Source organism: Giraffa tippelskirchi, chromosome 11 (assembly GCF_054371585.1).
Source record: "Giraffa tippelskirchi isolate mGirTip1 chromosome 11, T2T-mGirTip1v1.2.pri, whole genome shotgun sequence".
NCBI lineage: Eukaryota > Metazoa > Chordata > Mammalia > Artiodactyla > Giraffidae > Giraffa > Giraffa tippelskirchi.
In genome coordinates this window covers 134,766,352-134,790,168 of record NC_137285.1, presented here as the reverse complement: position 1 = coordinate 134,790,168, position 23,817 = coordinate 134,766,352, and the positions used below count along the sequence as shown (strand labels likewise).

The 23,817-nt window shown below is 44.4% G+C and overlaps 1 protein-coding gene across 1 annotated transcript in view; it reads right to left on the bottom strand.

Moving 5' to 3' along the window:
• The window catches only part of KIAA1549L (KIAA1549 like), a 286,023-nt gene that overhangs the window by 31,827 nt on the left and 230,379 nt on the right, over positions 1-23,817 (bottom strand). Inside the window, exons 16-17 of the mRNA XM_081538083.1 lie at positions 21,193-21,410; positions 13,522-13,651 (exon numbers count right to left, since the gene is read on the bottom strand). Coding sequence (XP_081394209.1) covers positions 13,522-13,651; positions 21,193-21,410 — 348 coding nt within the window. The remainder of the gene's footprint in view (positions 1-13,521; positions 13,652-21,192; positions 21,411-23,817) is intronic.

The following is a 23,817-nucleotide window of genomic DNA, read 5'->3' as shown; positions in this document are numbered from 1 at the left end:
GAGAATAGAAAGTACGGAGGGCACTGAGGCAGAAGGGGAGTGGGCTGCAGGATTGTCATAGGATTTTGGGTAGAGATGCAAAAGTAGCTATGTAGCATTCGAATGGGAAAGGAATTAAGGATATTGAAAAAGTGTTACTGGACATGATAGGATAGCCTTCAGGTACAGAAGCAGAAGCAGGGCTTTCCCGGTGACTCACGCGGTAAAGAATCTGCCTGCAATGCAGGAGACTCGAGTGCAGTCCCTGGGTCAGGAAGATCCCCTGGAGAAGGGAATGGCTACCCAATCCAGTATTCCTGCCTGGAAAATTCCATGGACAGTGGAGCCTGGCAGGCTACAGTATATGGGGTTGCAAAGAGTCAGATATAACTGAGCAACTAACACTTTTCACTTTCTTTCATAACTATTTAAAATTTACTTTTGTTGATATAATTCTTTTGACTTAGATACACTCTCAGACTAAGCCATCTGGGTCATGATTTTACAAACAGTATAATCACACATATATATATTTTGTAAATGTATATAAATTAAATGTCCCATTTAATAAAAATCCTCCTATATATATGAATATTTATGGATTTATGTATATATAAAATAGAAGTATATATATTTTGAAATCTTTTTATACAATGTTGCAAATAAATGTCTGTCAATAAAAATATGGTATTTATAGGGAATAACTTTAAAAGATTTCACTGCATTCTGCTATATGGAGTTTTCAACCTACATGTAACTATCCACTATTTTATGCAGTTTCCCAACAAAAGTGAAATCTGTATATTTTGGTTAAAATTCTGCATATAACCATGCATTTAGCCTTATGTTAAATTCCTGGAAGAAGAATTACTGAGTCAGAGAAAACATACATATTTAAGATTTTGGATACTTATGGTATATAAGTGAGATAGGCTGAGACCCAGGACTCTTTGCTGTAGTGTCTGTACCTGGACAAACATCTCCTCTAGCAACAAAATACAAAGAAACTAAATATAAGGGACTAAAAACAACTGCATACAGGTGCTGTTGGGCCAAATGATGAACAATAAGATCCAAAAAAGCCACAAACCAACTGCCACTTGTGAAGTGCCAGGAGCAAAAGCAGAGCACTGCGCGTGATCGCTGCACTCAGGCACCACCGAGGGGGTGGGCGGACCACCTAAGCTACGCCTCCTGCCCAACCCGCCAGATCTGCCCTCCCCCTCCCCTACTAAGGGAACCAGCTCATTCCCCCACCTTGGGAGCAAGCAAGGGCACCTGTTTCTGATTTTCACTCTCTTGCTTGAGTTCCTCATCTGGCCTCTTATCAATTTCTATTGATTAAAGATCCCCAGGGCTTCTAGGTTGGTAACCTATGTATCCTCAGCAGCAAACACCACAGATATTTAGAAGAAATTTAGGCCATTTCTTTTCCACCCCTGGACAAGCAGGCCCCTCCGATTGAGTTTTATGGTGCCCACCGGATAGCGCAAACATATGCAATCTTTCAACATTGAAAGAACACACCCATACCACACATCTAGGAAGGCCCACACAGTGGCTAACTATTTACGTGACTTCAGCTTCTCTTTGAAACACCACAGGAACAAACTTGAAGGAAACTATAGCCCTGCTAGGAGCCCTAGTTTTCTTCTTTCTGGAAAATATTCCATCATATTGCTTTGTCTTGGAACACATTCTGTAGCCGTAAGACTTCATCAAAATTTAAAAAAAAGTTTTTTTTTTTTTTATCAAACAAGTAATGAAAAGACAAGCCACCAGCCAGGAGAAATATTAGCATTTGTATCCAGAATATGTAAGTATTTCCTATAAATAAATAACAAAATGACAAACCACCTAATTTAAAAACTGGGCAAAAGGCTTAAATTGACACCTTAATAAAAGAAAGTACATAGATGTCCAATAAATGCATAGAAAGGTGCTCAATATCATGAGTAATTAGGGAAATTATATCATTTCACATTCACTGGAATGGCTAAAATTAATAAGATTAATCACAAATGTTGGTGAGGTTGAGGAGTAGAATTAGAGCTGTCAACAGTGCTGGTAGGAGAGTAAACAGCACATATAGTTTGTAAACCTGTTTGTAGTTTTAAAAAGGTAAACATACACCTACACTAGGACCCAGAAATTCCAGTCCTACTATATTTATCCAAGATAAATAAAAACATATTGTCTTAGTCTGTTCAGGCTGCTAGAATAAAATAACACAGCTGGGTGGCTTATAAACAGTAGAAATCGATTTCTCACAGTCCTGGAGGCTGGAAGTCCAAGGCGGGCAGTGTGGTTGGGTGAAGGTCCTCCTCCAGGAAGCACATTCCTAACTGTATCCTCACATAGAGAAAGGGGCAAGGTTGCTCTGGGGGAATCTCTTTTACAGGGGCCCTAATCCCATTCATGGATTCCATATTCAATCCTGATCGCCACCCCCCAACCTCCTAATACCAACACACCGGGGATTAGACTCTCAAAGTTTTAATCTTAGGGGGACACATACATTTAGACTATAGCACATATGTTCACAAAACACATATGTGAAAATGTTTATAGCAATTTTTCTCTAGTAGCTCCAAACTGGAAACAACCCAAATGTCCAACAACAGGATGATGGATAAATACATGGTGGTATGTTCATATAACGGAATAGTAGTAACAACAAAAAGTAAACTACTGATATGTGCAAAAACATTGATAAATTTTGAGCAAGAGAAATCACACAGCAAAGAGTACATCCTGAATAATTCCATTTACATGAAGTTCAAGAACAGGTAAAACTATAATAGTAGATATCAGAAAAGTGGTTCTCATTTTGGAGGTGGTTAAGACTGGCGGAAAGGAGAAATGAGTCAGCTTTCTGGAGGTGCTGAAAACGCTGTTTATTTCGACTGAACTGGTGGTTAAAAAGGTAGTATGGAAACAGCTCCACCCTCTTGTCTTTCTCCCCGGTGACCAGCTGCCCTCCACAGAGCACTGGAATTCAATTACTGAGCAAGTCACATTGACCGAGTTATAACCACTGGCTACCTTGTGTTTGGCGAAATGTGCTCTTAGAGGTCACCTTTGGAAGTGTGACCTCTGTGTCCTCGGGGCAAAGGGGGAGGGTCTCAGGTACCCCTAACAAAGCCCTTGTCCAGCCCCATCGTGCTGGAAAAAGGCGCCCTTTGAGGAATCCAATCCTTTCTTTAGTGAGTACAATTCTGATCACTAATGTGTAACTTTTTTCCCTACACATCCAATTCTTGACACCAGCTGGGTGTCCTACAGTTCAACTCAATTCAGACACTACCCAGAGAAAGCATCAGATTCCACAGGTTAAGAGCTCCGTCCCACCAGACTGCCCTCCATCCCCACCGCCACCGCCCCCCCACCACCTCAGATGCCAGCCCCAAGGCCAGGTTGTCACTAGAGACCAGTGAGCTAGATAGAGATCAGAGGTTCCAGCACCTCCTCTTTAGGTTCAATTAACTTCCTGGAGCAGCTCAGAAAGCTCAAAGAAACATTTTACTTACTAGATTGCTGGTCTACCACTAAAAGACATAAATCAGGAACAAGTAGATGGAAGAGATGCATAAGGCACTAGAGGGAAGGGCAGGGAGTTTCCACACTGTCTGAGGGTGCCACTCTCCCAGAATCGCCGCCTGTTCACCAACCTAGAAGCTCTCCAAACCCACTTCTTTTAGGTTTTTATGGAGGTTCCTTTGCTTAGGCATGATTAACTAAATCACTGGCCATTGGCCATGGAACTCAGTCTCCAGTTCATCTCCCCTCCCTGGCAGTGGGCATGAAGTTGGAAATCACATCTTGGGCTCCAAAGGCAACCAGCCGCCATCCTTAGGCGCTTTCCAGCTCACCTCTTTAACATGAAGAACATTTAATGCTCCCATCACTCAGGAAATCCCAAGGGGTTTGGAGCTAGCTCTGGGCCAGCAGCAGGGACTAAGACCAAATAATGTCTTTCTTTCTTTCTTTTTCTTTTGGCTGTGCCAGGTTTCAGCTGTGGTATGTGGGATCTAGTTCCCTGACCAGGGATGGAACTCCAGGCTCTCTGCACTGGGAGCATGGACTCTTAATCACTGGACCACCAGGGAAGTCCCCAAATGATGTATTTCTTATTATAAATCATAGTATCACAGTGTGTGAGAAAATTCACAGCAGGCCTGAAGTGTTAGAATGGAAAAGAAACAGAAAAAAGACTATTCTTCTCTCCTTCCTGGAATATTAGCCATAGCAACAACAGCTAATATTCACTGTGCATCTTCTATGTGTTTTATGAGCATAATGCATTTAATCCTCACGTGTGTGCATACTAAGTTGCTTTAGTTGTGTCCAACTTTTTGTGTCCCATGAACTGTAGCTGCCAGTCTCCTCTGTCCATGGGGACTCTCCAGGCAAGAATACTGGAGTGGGTTACCATGCCCTCCTCTAGAGGATCTTCCTGACCTAGGGATCGAACCCATATCTCTTATGTCTCCTGCATTGGCAGGTGGGTTCTTTACCACTAGTGACACGTGGGAAGCACCTTAATCCTCACAACAACCCTATAAGGCAGATACAACTTGTATGCCCATTTTCCAGTTCGAGAAATTATAGCAGGTAATGAAGTAATTAGCCTAGCTTCACATTGCCTGTGTTCAACCGAGCTGGACCATGAAGCAAGCCTAGCTCCAGAGGCCATGAGCATAACCATTACACAGCACTGCCTGTGAATGCTGAGAACAATACGTGAGCCAGAGTCATAGGTTAGTGACAAATACCTACTAAAAAGGGACCAACATGAAAGTAAACACACAATAATGGCTTTCTATCATGGGAAGCTATTTTGCTTTTGCTCTTAAGGTGAGTCACTACCTGCTTTTTCTTATCTTCTTAGCTTAGATGACCCTGCAGGCAACAAGGCTTAACCTCGAGAGCCAACACTATTCTGTAACAAAACAGGCTCTCCCCATTGCCAACTCATATCTCCTTTTCCCCCTCCTGCCTCTTGAAAAAGCCAGACAGATTCACAAAATCCCTCTTGGTCATTCTATCTGCCTCCAAGATACAACCTTCAACAGTAGTCAGGCCCCCCCAAGTTGAAGTAGTCAGGGGCTCATTGCCATGCCAATCTTTCCCTTTATGGGCGGTCAACCAAAGGTGTGTTTGTCCCAGAGCTGAGACTGGAGGGACAAGTGACATGGAGGATTCTCCTGGTTTTACTCCTTAAAAGGTCCAACAGTCAATATTCCTCAAGGAGCAGGTACTGGGGTGGCCTCAGCATCTATCCACTCCTCTCCCTGGGTCTCAGGCAGGGTCTCTGGGGTGGGGGTGGGGGACTAAGCCTGTCTCAGCTCTGCTGGTGATGTCTGCCTGGGTTAAATCAATCAGTGGACCACCAACCCCCACCCCCCACCCCAGTGATACAGGCGTAGAGTGGGCATTGGACCTACTGTGGCTCAGTTAGAGTAAAAAACCCATAAACTTTCAATTCATGGCTGGGAAAGAGACAGTCTCTCTTGGGTTGGCCAACACGGTATGTGGACACGAGGCTCGAGGCTGCTGAAGCAGCCATTTCCGGTGGAGAGAACCAACCTGTGTCTGAAGCCAACATATGAAGGGGCAGAACTGTATAATGCAGAGAAGAGGAGCACCAGTCAGACCAGGCCTGGATTTACTCTGCCCAGTGTTGGGAGCCGTTCTGGATCTACTGCCGGATGACAAAGTCACAGCACCACTCAAGAAGAAACTGCAAAGCGGTTTCTCTCCAGGATCGGAACCTTTACTCCTTCCTGTTTCCTGCCTCTGTTGTGGCTAGCTGTGTTTCTTTCCTTGTTGGCAGGATTTAAAGGGGCTTCTGTAGTGATTTCACGAGAGTTTAGGGAAAAGAAAAATGATCCTCTGTCCCAAAGAAATATTCCCAAAATGATTAAACCTACTGAGGCCCCTGGCTGATGGGTCCCTAACACTCAGCCAGGGAGTAAGGCTATGTTCATTTAAAAAACAAGCCCTAAGCCTATTGTGATTTGGCCTCATGAGGAGATTATTATTGATGACTGAAAACTTGGATCATGTATTAAGAAAAATTACAGAAACTAATCCAATTGCCTTTTCTCATAAAGACTGGGGCGCTAGAGATATTTATGCCCCCCCCAGAACCTGAACACAGACAAAAGGAATACGTCAGTCATATTGCCGGTGGTTTCAGGGTAGACTGTAAAAGATTTGTTTTTGCCACAAGTAGTCTTGTGATATGTGGGTAGATGGTAAACAGACCCCCACAGACAACGGCTGTACTATGAAAGACTCTTGACCTTAAATCCCGCTATAGTGCTTATTCCCTGAAGCAAGATGCTGTGTTCGCTGAAGTAGATAGAACAATATGATTTATGACATCACGGATCATGTTTTTAGTAAAATAAGAATAGGTTTCGGGGTAAAAATGTAACCAAAATGTAACAAAAGACCAGGAAAGAACATTTACATCTTAGAATCAAGAGATAAATCATCTGAATAGGAAAATATTGCAAAAGAATCCTTACAAAGGTGACTGACCTAAAACATGTGCTATATACGTAGAAACTCAGAGCAATAAAGAATCTTCATCTCTGAACCTTCAGAAGACTCTGTGTCTTTCTTTCTTTCCTTTCTTTCTTTTCGCCGACGTCGTTCATCCCTTGGGTACCCCTGGACCAGCTGGAGCAGGACTCCGGCAACCCAGTACTTGCCCTTCATGAGTACAGACAGTCTGAGTTGGGTTGGGCTTTCTGTTATTTTAGCCAAAGCATCCTATATGATAACCACCATTTAGACTGAACTTCAAACAGTAACATGCATTTGTCTACGGTGTTGATAAGCCAGTCAAATCAACTGCATATATGGCTCTGAGCTAAATCTGCCCCATATTTTCAAGTCTCAGCTTCAGAGTCACTTCTGGTTGACACTTGTTTGTTCGTTTGCTCAACAAATAGAGACACCACATCTGATATGCGCTGGTTCTGATTCTGAGTGCTGAGGCTTCCAGGATGAATAAAACATGATTTCTGTCCTTGGGGGGGGGGTGGGGGAGTAATACAAGCAAATGCACTTGGGAGGAACAGGAGTAAGGAATCTGATGGAGTGAGTCCCAGGTACTAAGTCAGACCCCAGATGTGGGGTGGAGGAAAAGATTCTCAAGGAGTTCTGAAAGCACTGCCTAAATAGGCAGGGTATTTTTGTTTTTTTTTTTTAAGACTTTTTTTTTTTCTTGATGTGGACCATTTTTAAAGTCTTTTTTGACCTTGTTACAATATTGCTTCTGTCTTAGGTTTATGTGAGATCCTAGCTCCCTGACCAGGGATGGAACCCACATCCCCTGCATTGGAAGGCAAAGTCTTAACCACTAGACAGCCAGGCAAGTCCCAAGAATAGGCAGTTCTTAAGTGGAAACAAGCTTGCCCCCAAGGGACACCTGGCAGTGTCTGGAGGCATTTTTGGGCTGTCACAAGTAGGAGGGGCTATTGGCAGCTGGTGGGTAGAGGCCAGAGCTGCTGCTGACCATCTTACAAGCACAGGACAGCCCTCCCTCCATACAAAGAATTATCCAGCCCCCAGATCAATAGTGCTGAGGTTGAGCAACTTAAGCCAAAGGGAACGGATGTTCTGAGCAGAGAGAGAAGCACATGCAAAGATGTGGAGATGTGAAACAACAGGGCAAGTCTGGGGAGGGCAGGGAGGGCTGGAGCCAACAGATAGCTTAAGGAGCAGTGAGCATCAGCCAGAAGGGCAGGCTGGGGCCAGCCGGAGCATCTGAGCCCTGAGCCAGAAGCTTAGAGTTTGAGTCTTGTTCCCAAGCCCTGAGGAGCTGTAATGTGCGGTGCTTAGTCGCTCAGTTGTGTCCAACTCGTTGCAACCCCATGGACTGTAGCCCACCAGACGCCTCTGTCCAGGGGGATTCTCCAGGCCAGAAAACGAGTGGGTTGCCATGCCTTCCTCCAGGGGATCTTCCCAACCCAGGAATCGAACCCAGGTGTCCTGAATTGCAGGCAGATGTTTTACCATCTGAACCACCAGGGAAGCCCACAAATACTGGAGTGGGTAGCCTATCCCTTCTCCAGGGGATCTTCTTGACCCAGGAATCAAACCGGGGTCTCCTACATTGCAGGTGGATTCTATATCACCTAAGCTACCAGGGAAGCCCCCTGAGGAGCTACTGAAGGATTTTAAACAAGGGCATGTGATTTAGAAGGATTCCTCTGGCAGCTGTGAGTGGGACAGACAGGAACAGACCTTCAGGAAGACTTTCTGTTTCCATCCAAGTTCACTACCCCAACATGTTGCATACATCTCTACATGTCCCCTCCACTAGCCTCCAAAAGCACCTTGGGGCAAGCACTAGTTAATCCACCCTTCTCTTCTCCATAGAGCCTCACACAGGTAGTGCAGTGGATCACATGTGGGGCTCAGATGCTAATATCAGCAAAGAAGGTAAAAATCACATAGTTAAACCTTTGAAAATTCATTGTCATCCACATAGTATACATGCATGGCCTGTGTGTGCAATCTTATAGAAATAAGAAATAGGTCACCTATAATGCACAACATGAACAGAATATAGGCAAAAGCTAACTTTTTTTTGCAATATTTATATTTTTTCCCTTTGTCTTTCAGAGACTATATTGTGCAATTGGCAGATGTTAAATGCACATATGATGCAATGGATCCAGGGCACTTGAGAAATGTTTGCTGGAAGAAATGAAGGGGTAGCAAGTACCGAGGAGGGTTTCTCATTTGTCCCCTGGCTTCTGGATCCTACAGGGATTCGAGGGCTCCCTGTGGGCCAAGGACCAGAGTTCGGAGGAACCAGCATGGGGTGGATGGTGCTGTGCTGCTCCAGACTTGAGGGTTTCTTTCCGAGCTGATGGGCATGTCTCCAGCCCTTGGCTGTCACCTGGGTATTACCCTTGCTCTCCCCCAGCATTAGAGGGAACAGGCAGTGCCAACTCTCTCACTAGGAACTGTCCTTGGCTAAAGTGAAATGCCTCACCCATGGACACTCAAGGACTGGTTAGTACTAGAGGACAAGAACCCAGATGCTTCTTGAAAACTTGAGACAACCCTTTAGGGTCACGTGAGTTACAGCACTCCCCGTGGGGAGGTCTTGTAGTTCCCATACCACATCCCGACCTTTAAGTCTGTCCAATCCTGCTTCTTTCCCTTCCGTTAAGGTGTCCACACCAACAGTGTACTGGGGACATTGACCTGCAGTAAGCGGCTGCCAATGCAGGAGACGTAAGCGACGTGAGTTCGATCTTTGGTTTGGGAAGATCCTCTGGAGGAGGGCATGGGAGCCCAGTCCAATATTCTTGTCTGAAGAATCCCATGGACAGAGAAGCCTCGCAAGCTACAGTCCATAGGGTCACAAAGTCAGACATGACTTAAGAAGTGACTTAGCACACACGCACGCACTGGTCAAGAGGCTAAGAGGTCTCAGAGCCCAGGAGAGTCAGGATGGGTAGGTGGTACCAAGAGCAGAAGCAGGCAGCATCCAGAGCATAGGAAACCAGAGAGAACCGGCGGGCAGATGACACCTGAGTGCTCACTAAGCAAGGAAAGTTGTCTCCTGCCCATTGGGAACCCACTTGCATGGGAAGGAAGTCCAGCAGGAGAGGCCTGGCTCCAAGCAGAGACACTAGGCCATCCTGAAACCTGACCTGCCGCCCCCTAAACCTGCAAACAAGAAACCACCTCCTGTTCCCCACGTGCCAAGAGGCCTCCATCTCTGTAGGTTAACAAGTCTCTTTATGGGCAGCCACCAGCCTGGAGAGGTCTAGATGACACTGAAAGGCTCCCTTTACCACCAAACACCTCCCCCTGCCTCAGCCTCAACCAGGGAGCCTGATTTCCCATCGTCAGATATTACCCTGGGATTAAAGGGCTCTGTTAAAACACAACGTCCTATACATTAACATGTGGTAACATATCAAGCCAGGGTTATTAACAGCTTAAACTAATCAGCAGAGGCAAGAGAAAGAAATGAAAGGCTGAGATGGGACCTATGTAAGCCAGTTCTAGGTGGGATGCTTAAGAGGTAATGGGGGTGGGGGCAGGGCCAACACGGAGCACGTGGTTCAGAGGGCAATAGCAGGTGGCTTCTGGAGAAGGACAAAATCCCCCAATGCAACCATTCACTCCCCAACGAAACCAGAAGTCGGTTATACCCTTCACTGGGCACATCATGTTGTACCAGGGCATCCTTGTGCTTTCCCTTGGTCTCTGACTCTCATGCCACAATCGTTAAGAGCAGGAGAGCCTCCCATTAACAATAGGATTTACGAATTTACTGAGAAGGCCCAGACTCCCTCTAAGCTATCTCAGGCAGTCAGAGGCCTTCTAGATCACATTTCATTATTCTGCAAATGGAAGCCATCAAAACAACTGTCAGGTCCTTAGTTGCAGCATGCAGGATCTTTTCGTTGCAGTGCATGGATTCTCTAGCTGTGGCACACGGCTTAGTTGCTCTGCAACACATGGGATCTCAGTTCCCTGACCAGGGATTGAACCCATGTCCCCTGCATTGCAAGGTGGATTCTTAACCACTGAACCACAAGGGAAATCGCTGAAATAGTTACTTTTGTTTTGAAATACTAGGCTGACGTTATCTTTTGTATCCACTTATGCACTGTGAGGAATTTATTTCAAATCATGTCAAAGTTAGTCTAAAGATACAGTCTGGCCTCATGAGGACTGATCAGTTTTGGACATCTTTTTAAAATCCTGCCTTCTTTTAAAAGGGATGCCCCCTCCTAGAAAATTACTACTCAAGTGAGCTCCAGTCACTGCCAGGAGTGTACAGCACGTCTTAGCTGTTAGGGTGGCAAAGTGGTTGAGAATCATTGCTGTAAAACACAGGGTTTCCCAACTCTCTTGTAGCTGAGTCTCTTCTGCATACCGTTACTCCTCCTGCTCAGTGGAAAAAGTTCTGAAACAATCCAGGCGGCCATCAGTCCCAGGGCTGAGATTTGCCCGTGATGAGTGTGTTTGTTGGCTTGCTCATTTATTCCTTTATTTTTACATGCCGGCATTTCCTTTGGGACTCTAACGCAGGGAACCTTTGAAAAATTCACACTTAAATCAATCTCCCAGTGCTTTTGTTTCTACCATGTTAAGGAGTGGGTCCTTCTGGCGATCCCTCATCTGGCAGAAAAGACTTGGAAATATTGGCCTGGCTTTAAGATGCCCAGGCCCAGCAGGATGCATGACATACTTCCAACTGAATGACCTGTTCACTGCTGAGCTACTGGGTTCTTTTGCCAGGAGTGCTTTGGCACTTTTGGAAAATCAAGATTCAGAAAATGAATGCATGCATTGTTTAAAACTATGACTCTTTCTTTTTCTACTTTATCTGCAGGTCCACCTTTTGCTTGTGTGAGTTCACCATGCAAGAACTCTTGTGAGACCTGACATCTTAGAGAGATCAGAAATACAGGGCATGTGTTATGTAAAGACAGATACATAGTATGGTGGGGGCACATGGAAGCTATATTAAGGAGTAGTTAAGGGGACAGGATCTGGAGATGGGTAAACATATTATGTAACTGCCCGGAGCCTCAGTTTCCCATCTGTACAATGGGCATAATGAGAATAACTACTTGCCTGGTGACAGCAAATACAATTACATTATACAGGTAAAAAGACTAGAATAGGGCCTGGTCTAGTGTGGGCAGTCAGGAAATGATAGCAAATACCTCTCATGTAATTAAAAGGTTCAGGAGGCAATAAAGAAAGCAATTTCATTCTTAGCATCAACAGTCTAAATTCTTCAAATTGTTCCCCAGATGATCATCATCTCTTAAGGAAACTTGTATCTGCATATGTTTTTGTGATCACACACACTTTTCAAAGAAATATATATTTTTTAAAAATCTACTGAAATGAAGTGGGCTTCCCTTAAAGTAATCTGTAATTGGAATATTTTTACATGACTGTGAGAGGTAAGCAACGTCCTTTTAAAAAAATCCTCTCTCTCCTACTGTTCTAATGCAACATTCCAAAAGTATCCAGTGAATACTCCAAGTCCTGGCACAGTGGTAAAAAACACCTGCAGTGTTCTCTTTTCAAGACTCAGTGTTCTGGCCTATTTCCTCAAACTGTGAAAACATCTATGTCTAGAACCTCATAAGAAATCTATTAATACAAGTCTTGAAAAAAACTAAGAATGCTATCACATATCAGCAGAATATTCCTGAGCAGAAGAAAAAGTTTCCCCAACTACAAGCATCCAGGAAGAATACTCACTATTGGTAGGGAGAGATTAAATAGAAATTTCAAATGCCCTACTTTTAACCACAGGCTGTTATCAAATTGATGACCAAGCTTGGCATAAGAAGTATTTGCATGAGGAGAAAATTTAACACTGTATACTTTAATCTGGAGGAGAAAAAAAAGAGAGATTTGCCCAAAGCATCTGGAATTTTACAAAATTAAACCACCTAACTCTTGGCTATGAAAAATGAAAAAGAAATAAAAGATAAGGGTATCACCACCAACACAGACATCAAGTTTAAATGTCAGGAAGGTAATTAGAAATTCAAATTAGGTATAGTATCTCTGTTTTAATTGGACCATTAAAAATCCCACTTTAAGCTTTGTGGCAAAGAATGACCAATTCCGAGGGGGAAAAACCTTCTTGCCTTCAAATTAGCACCGTATGTTTAAGAAAGCAAGTGTAATTTTCAAATTACAACCTCACAATTAAAACAAGTTTATCTGGATATATTTGAATCATAACTCTTATTACAGAAAATTTTGTATTTGTAATTAGAGAAACATTTTAGGAGAAAAGCAAAGAAACATTTTCATAAAACCTAAGAGTATATTGAAGACCATTTGAAATCTTGGGACACAATAAAGCACTATTGAACATCTTAGCACAGCATCTTTCACGCGAACTCATGAGAGCAACTACACATGACGGGATATAAGCAGTTTGATAGGAGGCACCAAACTGTTAAGTCATCACCTGGGGAATTTGATGGGATTAGAAACATTTTTGCAGCCTGGAGCACCCCTGCACATAAGCATGTGCTTCATCATGTGAAATCACCAAATCACTCTGTGGGAAATCTCATTGTTTCCATGGCATATTGAGGAGTTACGAAATCAGGAACAAATCCAACTTCTCAACAGTGCTCTGGATTAAAAGACGCCTATGTTCGTTCAAATGAATTCTAACCCATGGCCATGGTTCCTACTGAGTTTCTAAGAACAAAGGGGAAAAATTTAAGGACATTTAGCATCGCTGTTGAGTTTAAGGTCAATAAAGTACTATTCATAAAATGGTTGAATTTAGACCTTGAGATTCTTTGAGCAATAATTTGTTACTCTGATACATTTCAATTAGCCTTACTTCACAAAAGAGGAAGTAAGGAATAATAAAATAGAAAACATTTTAGTGTATTTTTAAATTCCACTGATATACAATAAACTGAAACATGACAGAATGCTCTATCCCCTTTGCATTCAGGAAAAAGCAAAGCTTGCATTCACCTCTGCCCACCTGACACTTACATCGTATCCACTGTTACGGATCCCACGCCGGGGTCGCTCCCGAGTTACCAGAAGGTCCATCTCTGTTTCCCCTGGACTGGGGCTGTTCAGAGATTGCCGGCTCCGGTAGACAGAGTTCTTCATCTGTTGCCTGAAGGAAATTCAACAACTGTTATGATGCAGCAAATACCCTGACAGATGGAATTCTCCACTGATCCAAACTACAGGCAACCAATGAAGGCTTTGGATTTACCTCGCGAATCTCAGAATTGATGGTATTTGTTCCCTGGCCATCAGGAACTGTAGAAAGAGTGGAATAAAGATTTCCCCCCATCCCCCAGATGCTGTAACCATTTGGCTGAACTGTAAGTGCCCTTTCGTATGGAAACTAGGTAGCTCTAATCAACTGCATCACTGCAACCTCATCTAAAATTCTGCTGACGGCAAGGCCAGGGACTCTTCCTTGACCCTCTAGGACAGTGAATGCTGGAAGAACAAACTTGCTTTTGTTGGTTTTGTTGACTTAGCAGCCTCCTGTTCCTTTTCACCTTTCTAATTTCACATGCAGGATTCCATGATGTGTCAACAAACACTGTGGATAATAAGCTTCTTAAACACGACTGACGATAGATTTTCTTTTCTACCTTCATCACAATGGATTCATTTTCTTTTCTACCTTCATCACAATGGATTCGCTTCTGGGCTAAGGAGCCATAAACCAAAAGGCAATTCGGGGCCCATGCATGCATCCATCCATTACTGAGTGGTTAATATGTACCAGGTATGGTGGAAGAGGATGAGGATCCACAATGAGACAGACACAGACCTGCTTTCCTGAGCTTACATTCTAAAGAGGCAGATAGTGCACCTGGTAATTCCCAAAGTAATAAGGGTGACAGATAGTGACTAGGATATGGGGTGACTTTAGATAGGATGGTCAGGGAAGGCCTCTCTAGAGAGGTGACATTTCGGTAGACACTTGAACAGAGCCAGCCACATACCAACCTGGACACAGAGCATCTCAGGCCTAGGAAGTTCATTTCAATTAATTTCAAAGTTAGTTTACAGTTATGGTCTAGCCTCGTTAGGACTGATCAGTTTTGGACATCTTTTTAAAATCATGCCTTCTCCTAAAAGGGATGCCTCCTCCTAGAAAATTACTACTCAAGTGAGCCCCAGTAACTGCCAGGAGCGTGCAGCCCCTCATAGCTGTTAGGGTGGCAAAGTGGTTGAGAATTACAGCTGCAAAACACAGGGAGGGAGATGGGAGGGAGGTTCAAGAGAGAGGGGACATACGTATATCTATGGCTAATTCATGCTGATATTTGGCAGAAAACAACAAAATTCTGTAAAGCAAATATACTTCAATTAAAAAATAAATAAATTTTAAAAAACACACACAGAGATTCCTAAACTCCTGTAGCTAAGAGTCTCTTCCACATGCCCTTACTCCTCCTGCTCAGTGGAAAAGTTCTGGAACAACCCAGGCTTCCATCAGTGCCAGTGCCATCTTTTGCCCATGATGAGTGTGTTTGTTGGCTTGCTTATTTATTCCTTTATTTTTACATGCAGGCGTTTCCTAGTGCCCTGATCAGGGATTGAGGTTCACATGTTCAGAGGCTCCACCCAGCTCACCCTAGGAAATGCATACTTTTGTCATCACTGTTTAGTTTCTACTCGTCCTTAGAGGAACGTTTTTTAGGAGGGGGAAAGAACCAGTAACAGTGAGGGCTGTGGTTGTGCTTTTCTTTTTGCACAGGAGGCAGCTCAGGAGTGATGATTTTTGTGCAGGGCTTTATTCTGCAAAATTTGCAGGGTTTATCCCACATGATTTTGCAGGGTTTATCCCATATGATCTTGCAGGGCTTATCCCACAAAAGTAGGATAAAATCACTGGCTACTTCCCTCTCATCCAACAGTAAGTTTTTCTCCGTAAATCATTTGCATTTCAGAGCATCTACCTTCAGAGAACTCCCCTATTTTGTGTCTTCGTTCTAAGATTCTATCCATTCGTGGGTTCAAGGTACAGAGGTTGTGTTACTGTCAGTGACTATGGAAGAAACCTGGGAGGTAAAGATACCTTTTCATGAGCCCATAACCAGTCAGTCAGAGCATGACATTCACACACTGCTAGTCTAGAACAGTCATCAGAACCCCAAGGCAAGACCCTACCCTTGCAATTAATCTAGGGAATAAAACATACATTATTAGACTGACTCCCTCACCAACAGGAGCTTACACCTGTTTAGAAAGCCTCTGTGGGTTTTGCTCATCTGGCACCAGGACTTTTGGTAATGGCACTAGGATGGCCAGCTTTTCTCCAGGGATAGGCATGTGACATGGGCCGGACAATCATAGCATCACGACCCCCAGGCCATAAGAATTGGTCAGAGAGTTGGCACATGAGTTTGTCAAGTGCGACCAAGTCTCAAGGCTTTTGCTACAGCAATGAGGAAAGAGGCATTCTCTTGGCACTGAGGTTTCTAAGAAGATAGGATATAAGCCTAGAGTTGCTGGCAACCAGTTTGCCACTATGAGGTAAGAGCCTGCCTGAAAAGGAGCCAGCAAAAAGTGAAGAAACAAGATAAACATGGAAGTCATTGTATGACCTGTTGGATCTAGCCATGCTTGAAGCCTTGGCCTGTTCAGTGGTAAAATTTCCCCTTTATTGAGCCAATTTGTGTTGGTTTTCCATTATTTGCAACCAAAAGAATCCTGACTAATATAGGAGCTTACCACCTAATCTTATTAACGGTGCCCTATGGTTATCTGCAAATAGAGGCGTCCTCTAGGAAAGTAGAACAATGTTATGAAACAGAATCTGTTCTGAGTGACTCACACTTTAAGGAAGACCCCAAAGAATTCCTTCCCTTGACCCAATTACAAATCATTCTTTGAAAAAGCAGACTCCATAACTGTCCTGAGATTGCCAATTAACCCATTTAGAAAAGATTTACTAATAATGGTGGTGGAGGAGTAAATACTAGGCTTAGCAATTGACATTTAAATAGGTTATTTGGAAGTACTAGAAATACAATAGTGAGATTGTATACGCCCTTCCGAGAACTTTGAACGTGGGTGAGCCCTTAGACACTGGCATACACTCTAGTCTCCTTTTCCATCAAAGACAGTGTTCCATTATATACAGCCTAAAGGGTGCTGTTTAACATGAATCTCAATTAATCAGCCTACCAATGTGTGCCTGCAACTACTTTGAAATAAAATGGGCTTTTGGGTAGAGAAATTACTTATTTTAATCAAATAGAGTTCCATTAGGTATATCATTTCCTATTGATATCTTCCTATATTCTTTAAAGTTAACAAATTTTAAAACTTGCAGAATTGAGATATAAGTTTGTTGTTTTTTTAAAAAATAAATTTATTTATTTTAGTTGGGGGCTAATTACTTTACAATATTGTAGTGGTTTTTGCCATACATTGACATGAATCAGCCATGGGTTTACATGTGTTCCCCATCCTGAATCCCCCTCCCACCTCCCTCCCCATCCCATCCCTCTGGGTCATCCCATTGCCCCGGCCCTGAGCCCTTGTCTCATGCATTGAACATAGAATGGTGTTCTGTTTCACATATGATAATATACATGTTTCAATGCTATTGTCCCAGAACATCCCACCCTTACTTTCTCCCTCAGAATCCATAAGACTGTTCTATGCATCTGTGTCTCTTATTCTGTCTCGCATATAGGGTTATCGTTACCATCTTTCAAATTCCATATATATGCATTAGTATACTGTATTGGTGTTTTTCTTTCTGGCTTACTTCACTCTGTATAATGGTCTCCAGTTTCATCCATCTCAATAGAACTGATTCAAATGTATTCTTTTTAATGGCTGAGTAATATTCCACTGTGTATATGTACCACAGCTTCCTTATCCATTCGTCTGCTGATGGACATCTAGGTTGCTTCCATGTCCTGGCTATTGTAAACAGTGCTGTAATGAACATTGGGGTACATGTGTCTCTTTCAATTCTGTTTTTTAACCTCTGAAAATATTGCTGAGAGGAGGATAATGAATTTCATTTGGATTTTTTAGGAGGTTGGGATCAACCGCTATAGTTTAAGAAAGTAGTTCCTGAACACTGTGTTCCGTGGAGCCCTAGGGTTCCATAAAGATAGAATAGAAGCAGGAGGAGGAGGAAGAGGGGAAGGGGAAGAGGAGAGGGGAGGAGGTCCTGCTTCTACCAGAGCAACTCTGTCTTTACAGGTTATTGCCTTAGGTTGGGTTCCCCCAGAAGTAAGCTCTGTGATGATCTGAGTAGAAGTGGTTTATTTGGGAGAGGGTGCCCGGAAACACAAGTTGAGAAGTGGGAAAATGAGAGAGGGGAGGGAAGGAGGCCAATAAAGAATATGGTCTAGAGCAGATCAATGTCTTGGGCACCTGGGGCTCAAACTCACTGGAGAAGTGTGGGAGATCATTGTTTTAAAATGTAGGTTTCATTGTTATTCAGGTACGGTAAACCCAACAGATCAGGGGATGACTGCCATTGAAGAGACGGCTTGTATACTCACGGATCCCAAGAGGAAGGGGCATACTGCACTATGGAGGGCCGCACGGGAAGTAGCAGGGTCAGTCACAAGGCAGGGGGAGTGCAGGGAGAATGTGGGCAAGAGACTTTATTGTGGCTTTTATGGGAAAGAACTGGAAAGGGGTGACTTGGGCAGGGAGATTAGGGGCCAGACTGCCAGAGCCCCTGTGTGCGGGAGGCAGCTGGGGTCTGAGTTCTAGCTCGTTTGGTTTGTGTGTGACACGTGTACTTGCACATGAAAATTACTGCCCCTGCGAACTGGCGACCCAGCCCTGGGAGGGGCCGTTTCTCCGGGGGCCAGACCCCAGATGTCAACCCATCAAATACAGAAACCAGAAAATGTGGTTATTATAACGGTGTAGAGTTCTCTTGCCAGGGGTATTTATCCATCAGTTCCCATCTGTCACAGACTGCAGCTGCTCCAGAGCACATTAACTACCTAACACTTCTGCTTGGGGAGCTCATATCAGAGTCACAGATGTTTGCAGTAAGAAGGATGCTGCTGGCCTATAGGGGGGCTGAGGGGACATGTAGGGGGCCTCTGATAGCACCTGCCTCAGTTATATTATGTAGCTTGTATCTCTGAAGACATGAAGAGTTTATAACATAAAAATGGGGGTGTGCTCTGACTTAAAAAAAGCTGTGAAAACTCTTTAAAAGGATATCAGGATGAGTCAACATTTGGAATCTAAATTTTGATTTGATTTATTTAGCTCTCAGGGTAATATTCTGGTTATTGACGCTATCTCTGGCCTAGAGAATGGGTTCCTTACTCGTGCCTTACAGGGGCTGGTCGCTGAGAGCAGAACCTCTAGAGAGTTGAACTGTGAATGGTAACTGACAGGTATGTCTCACCCATGATAACAGGTAACATACAATGGGCAGCAGTGGACACTGCCTAGAGTCAACAGCAGAGTGTGACAAGAATAGTGCCTGAGGGACTTCCCTGGTGGTCCAGTGGCTATGACTCCGTGCTCCCAATGCAGGGGGCCTGGGTTCCATTCCTGGTCAGGGAACTAGGTCCCACATGTGCAACTAAGCGTTTGCATGCGGCAACTAAAGATCCCTCATGCAGCAACTAAGACCCAGTATAACCAAATAAATATCTTTTAAAAAGAAGAATAGTGTCCAAGAGCTTACTAAGTCTCTTTCTCTACATTAATCTTTCTCTTCTCGTCCCCATCTCTTGCTGATCTCATCTCCCTTTCTACCCCCAGCCCACCTGATTTGTGGTTATCTCTAATTTTCCCTTAACTGATCAAATTTTTTGAATTAAATCCTTTCTTCAACAGATATTTACTAAGAATTACCTGTATACTCCCAGCATCAGCAGGCCAGCAAAAGGCCTTAGGAAACTAGCCTGACCTTTTGTTAGGCAGTGGAGATGTTCCTCTCCAGAAAAATGTTTTGTTCATTCTCCTTATAAAATGTCTTCACTGAAAATTGTATTTAACTCTCAAATAATTTCCGAACTAAGTTCCGCATACTTGTACATGACTTTTGATTCATTTTCCAAATGTCAGCAAGAAACCCAGGAAAAAATAAATCCCCACTCCAGTCTATCAAAGACCCCTGAAGTAAAAAGTCCCAAAGTGTGAAGTAAAAGCCAAAGACACCCCCAGCCTCCCAATAAAATCCACAGATGTCCTTCCCTTTTTTCTACGGTTATCAACATGGGGGTACGTGCACAGTGATCCCATCACAGTGTGATTTTACACCAACAGCTTGTTGTCCCCACCAAGCCTAATAAGAAGCCTGGGAAATGAAGCACTGGCTTAGAATTCCCTCTTTTCATTATTAAAAATAAATCATGTAGATTCCATTCATAAAATTTAGTCCCCAGTCCCAGCTTGACTATGTGGCTTCCATCTAAGCCCATCACATAGTCATTCTGGTTTTTAATAAACACCCACTCAGTCCAGGAACCATCCTGTCCTCCCCAGGGACCTCTCTAGAGGCTGTGTCTGCCAAGGCTATGGTTTGGGTTGGAGCACTGGCAGCTCAGACTCAAGGAGCAGCTGCCAAGGAGAACGTGTATTTGGAAGAGTTGGTCTCAAGTCATGAAAATGCTTCTGGGGGAAGTGCCTCAGAGGGGAAGGCAAAGAAGAGAAGTGGGCCTATCGAGCTTTGCTGACATTTACCCCTTTTCCCTCAAATGGTAAAGAAACTGCCGGCAATGTAGGAGATCGGGGTTGAATTCCTGGGTTGGGAAGATCCCCCTGGAAAAGGGAATGGCAACCCACTCCAGTGTTCTTGCCTGGAGAATTCCATGGACAGAGGAGCCTGGCAGGCTACAGTCCATAGAATCAGATCTGACTGAGTGACTAACACACACACACACCCCTTTTCCTAGTAGGTGAAGCCATCCTCTGCTGAGTTAGGAGCAAAGTTTAGAGAGTTGCCAATTTCTACCATCAGGCCTACCTCTCCCTTGCTAGGGCAGGCCTGCCTTTTAGGCTGAGTGTCTCACATTTCAAACACCCATCGCACTTGTGAGCAAGAAACTCTTGGTTTCATCTTTCTCTCCCATTAGGCCTTAAGTTCCATAAAAGCAGAGACTGGGCTGTTCGGTCCACCATAAAACACCGAATGAACACATGACCATGACAGTATTCAGCATCATGCATGGTGCCCAATACAGAGCAGGTAACAATAAATGTCAAATGGACAACTCTATGAATTAAAGACAGGAACCCAGCATGGAGATTGGAGTAGCTATGCAGTAAATATTGATTGAAGTTGAATGAAAAGGTGAGGCATGGATTCTGTTTTTCTTATGCAAGAGACACTAAAATCATCGATGAATACACTGTCCCTTAATCTGGAAGTTGCATAACCAGGTGGGTGATAATTATATGTGAACCCAGCTCTGAAACAGCTACAGGTTTGAAAACATCATTAAAAGCTAAGGGACAATCATGGTTGTTTGCGTAAGTGTTTTCAGTGGCTTTAATTTTATTCTCTTCCAGATTCATTGTGGAACTCCTGCTTGTACAGACCAGTGTGGCCCAGACCAGCAGCCTGCAAAGATGGCAGTCCTCAGGTGACAAATAGAACCAGAGACCTGGATGCCCAAGGCACCTCCCCTGCCCTCATCCCACCAATGGTACAGTGACCCCCGGAGAATCTCTTAGGAACTGCACCTGTTTTTAGCCTCGGTGAATGGGGCACACAGTTCCGGGTCTGGATCCAAGACGTGCTCAATTTCCTTTGGTGCTTTTTCATATATCTTTTTCCTTTCCGTCTGAGCCTTGCTAGCCTCAACCGGGGGGAAGTCGTAGTAACCCTTCCGCTTGGCTTTGAGGCGCAGCTTGTTCCGATAGTGCTCAATGTCTGACTTCTGCTTCAGGGCTTTGTTCACCTGGGGAGAGAAACAGTCTCATCATGCATGGTGCCCAACACACAGCGGGCGACAGTGACTGTCAAGTGATTAAACAAGTCTATGGCCATTTAGCTGACGTCCAGCTGGATAAGACCGCCAGTTCTTGAAGGGCTAGAGTTGGGATGAATGGGGTGGGAAAGAGGAGTAGACATCCTGCTTGCAAGGTCTCCCCGCTCTATCAACCTGCACTTGAAAGCTTATTTTTGTCAGTCTATAGCTTTGTTGTTGTTGTTTAGTTGTTCAGTCATGTCTGCTCTTTTGCAACCGCATAGACTGTAGCCCACCAGGCTCCTCTGTCCATGGAATTTTCTGGGAAAGATTACTGAAGTGGGTTACCATTTCCTCCTCCAGGGGATCTTCCAACTCAGGGATCAAACCCATGTCTCCCCGTCTCCTGCACTGCAGGCACATTCTTTACTGCTAGGTAATTTTGAAGGCTTGCATGGCCATTATTGCCAACCGGTTCCTGCTCACCTGTCAAACATACAAATGGATGACTGCACTAAATAAATTAACAAACGATATGAAGATGTTATGCCCACAAACAGAGTTGAATGGTGAATCTGTCTGATACTTACTGAACAATATGGAGAACCATTGGAACTGTTTGCAGTCAGACTTGACTACATCTGTATAATCATGTATAAAGTAGAGAGCATTTTCATAGCTATGATTTCAAGGAACAATCATGGAAAGGCTGGTAAGTGTGGGGATGACTTACACCTGGCAGATGAGGAAACTAAGAGTCAAAAGAGCTAAGTTAGTAAAGTGAAGAGTTGGGACCCCTAGTGAACTAAGAGCTCCCTTTACAGATTCTGTGCTGTGCCATCACTGTGGTGACTTACGGTGTGATGTCTTCTTAACCTTCATGACAACCCATAATCAGAAGTGGGGGTTTGACCTTGGATAGTCTGTGTCAGAGTTCAGAGTCTGCACATTTAGCTGCTAAATACCCTGCCCCTCACCTCAGGATGAGAAGACAAAGAAGTACAGAGGGTCCAAGGTCTAAGCCCCTGGACTGTGGATTCTGCCCAGGGAGTGGCTGGGGGCTGGGGTTGGTGTGGGCTTGCCAGAATTGGGGCTTTCCATTTGGAAGATGCCCAAGGCATCCATCAGCAGAGCATTGGAGCTGCGTGCAGAGCTAACAAAAATCCAGAGGCCCAGACCTGCTGAATCAGAATCTTCAAGAGTGGGGCTTGGGCATCTGTAGTTTGCAAAAGTCCCAGAGCTGACTCTGGTCCCGTACCTGGGTGAGAAACCTCTGGCACTGATCGGTGGTTTTCAAATTATATTCCATGGATTTGTGGAAGATCAGTAGAAAATCTGAGAGTTAGGAGTCTTGCCCTCCAAAAGCCACTACACAGCTATTTTCATATTGCTTTAGCAAGTCTAGGGACCTGGGCTAAGAACTGTTGCCCGAGGGCTCCAGGAGGGTCCTCAAGAGTCAGGGAAGTGCAGGGGCAGCAAGAAGACGGGGCCGAGCTGCTGGTTCTCGTTCCCAATCAATACAGTGGCCGCCCACACTCCTGTCTGATGTCTGTGTTGGACTCCTACAAAACAGTGTGTTTGAAGAAAGGATTAGAGGGTGAGAGAAGGCCTAAGGTCCAGCGGTCTCAGAAACTTGAGGTCGGATCCCCAGGTCAGGCTCCGCTGAGCTTCTGAACACACGTGAGAAGTACAGAGGTGGTGAGGCCACGGAGGACAGGAGGAACTGCCTGGAGGCCCCGGCGACACGACAGAGGAGATCCCTTACTGCTGCAGCCAATGCCAAGGGAGGAAGAGCGGGACGGGGGGGTACAGCTGTTTCACCCCCTTTGTGTCCCTCCTGGACCTGAAAGTCCCCCAGGTAGCAGGGTCCAAAGCCTGGAATTCTGGAATTCCAGCCATTGGTCCCATGAATGTCTGACTCACTGTTCACGCTGCTGACGATACTTTAGATTAAGCTCTTTTTCTTCTTAAGTCTCTTTTATTTGGATAATGAACTTAAAATCTGCTAGGACATCAGGACTCCAAAAACTAAGGCTGGTAGTACCGTCTACAGAGGGAACTGCTTGCTCCCCTCTGTCCTCTGGGTTCCCCCGCTGCCACACGGAAGCACAGGAGCAGGGTCCCCTCTTGAGCCAAACTTAAGTAAGTTTGCCAGCAACACAGGGGAAGACTCTCCTTTTAATGTCAGTCTCTCTCTCAGTCATTCCCAACTGTTCACGAAACTTTTACCAGAGTTCACTGGGTTTATATGCAAATATCCACTTGGGTGGATAATTCTGTTGCTTTCAGTCATTTACATTTTAATGATGGCACGGCATAAAGCTGGGGCTAAGGGTATAGGTTCTGGAACCAGACCAACTGCCTGGGTTTAAATCCTAGCTCTGTCTTTCCCTAGCTG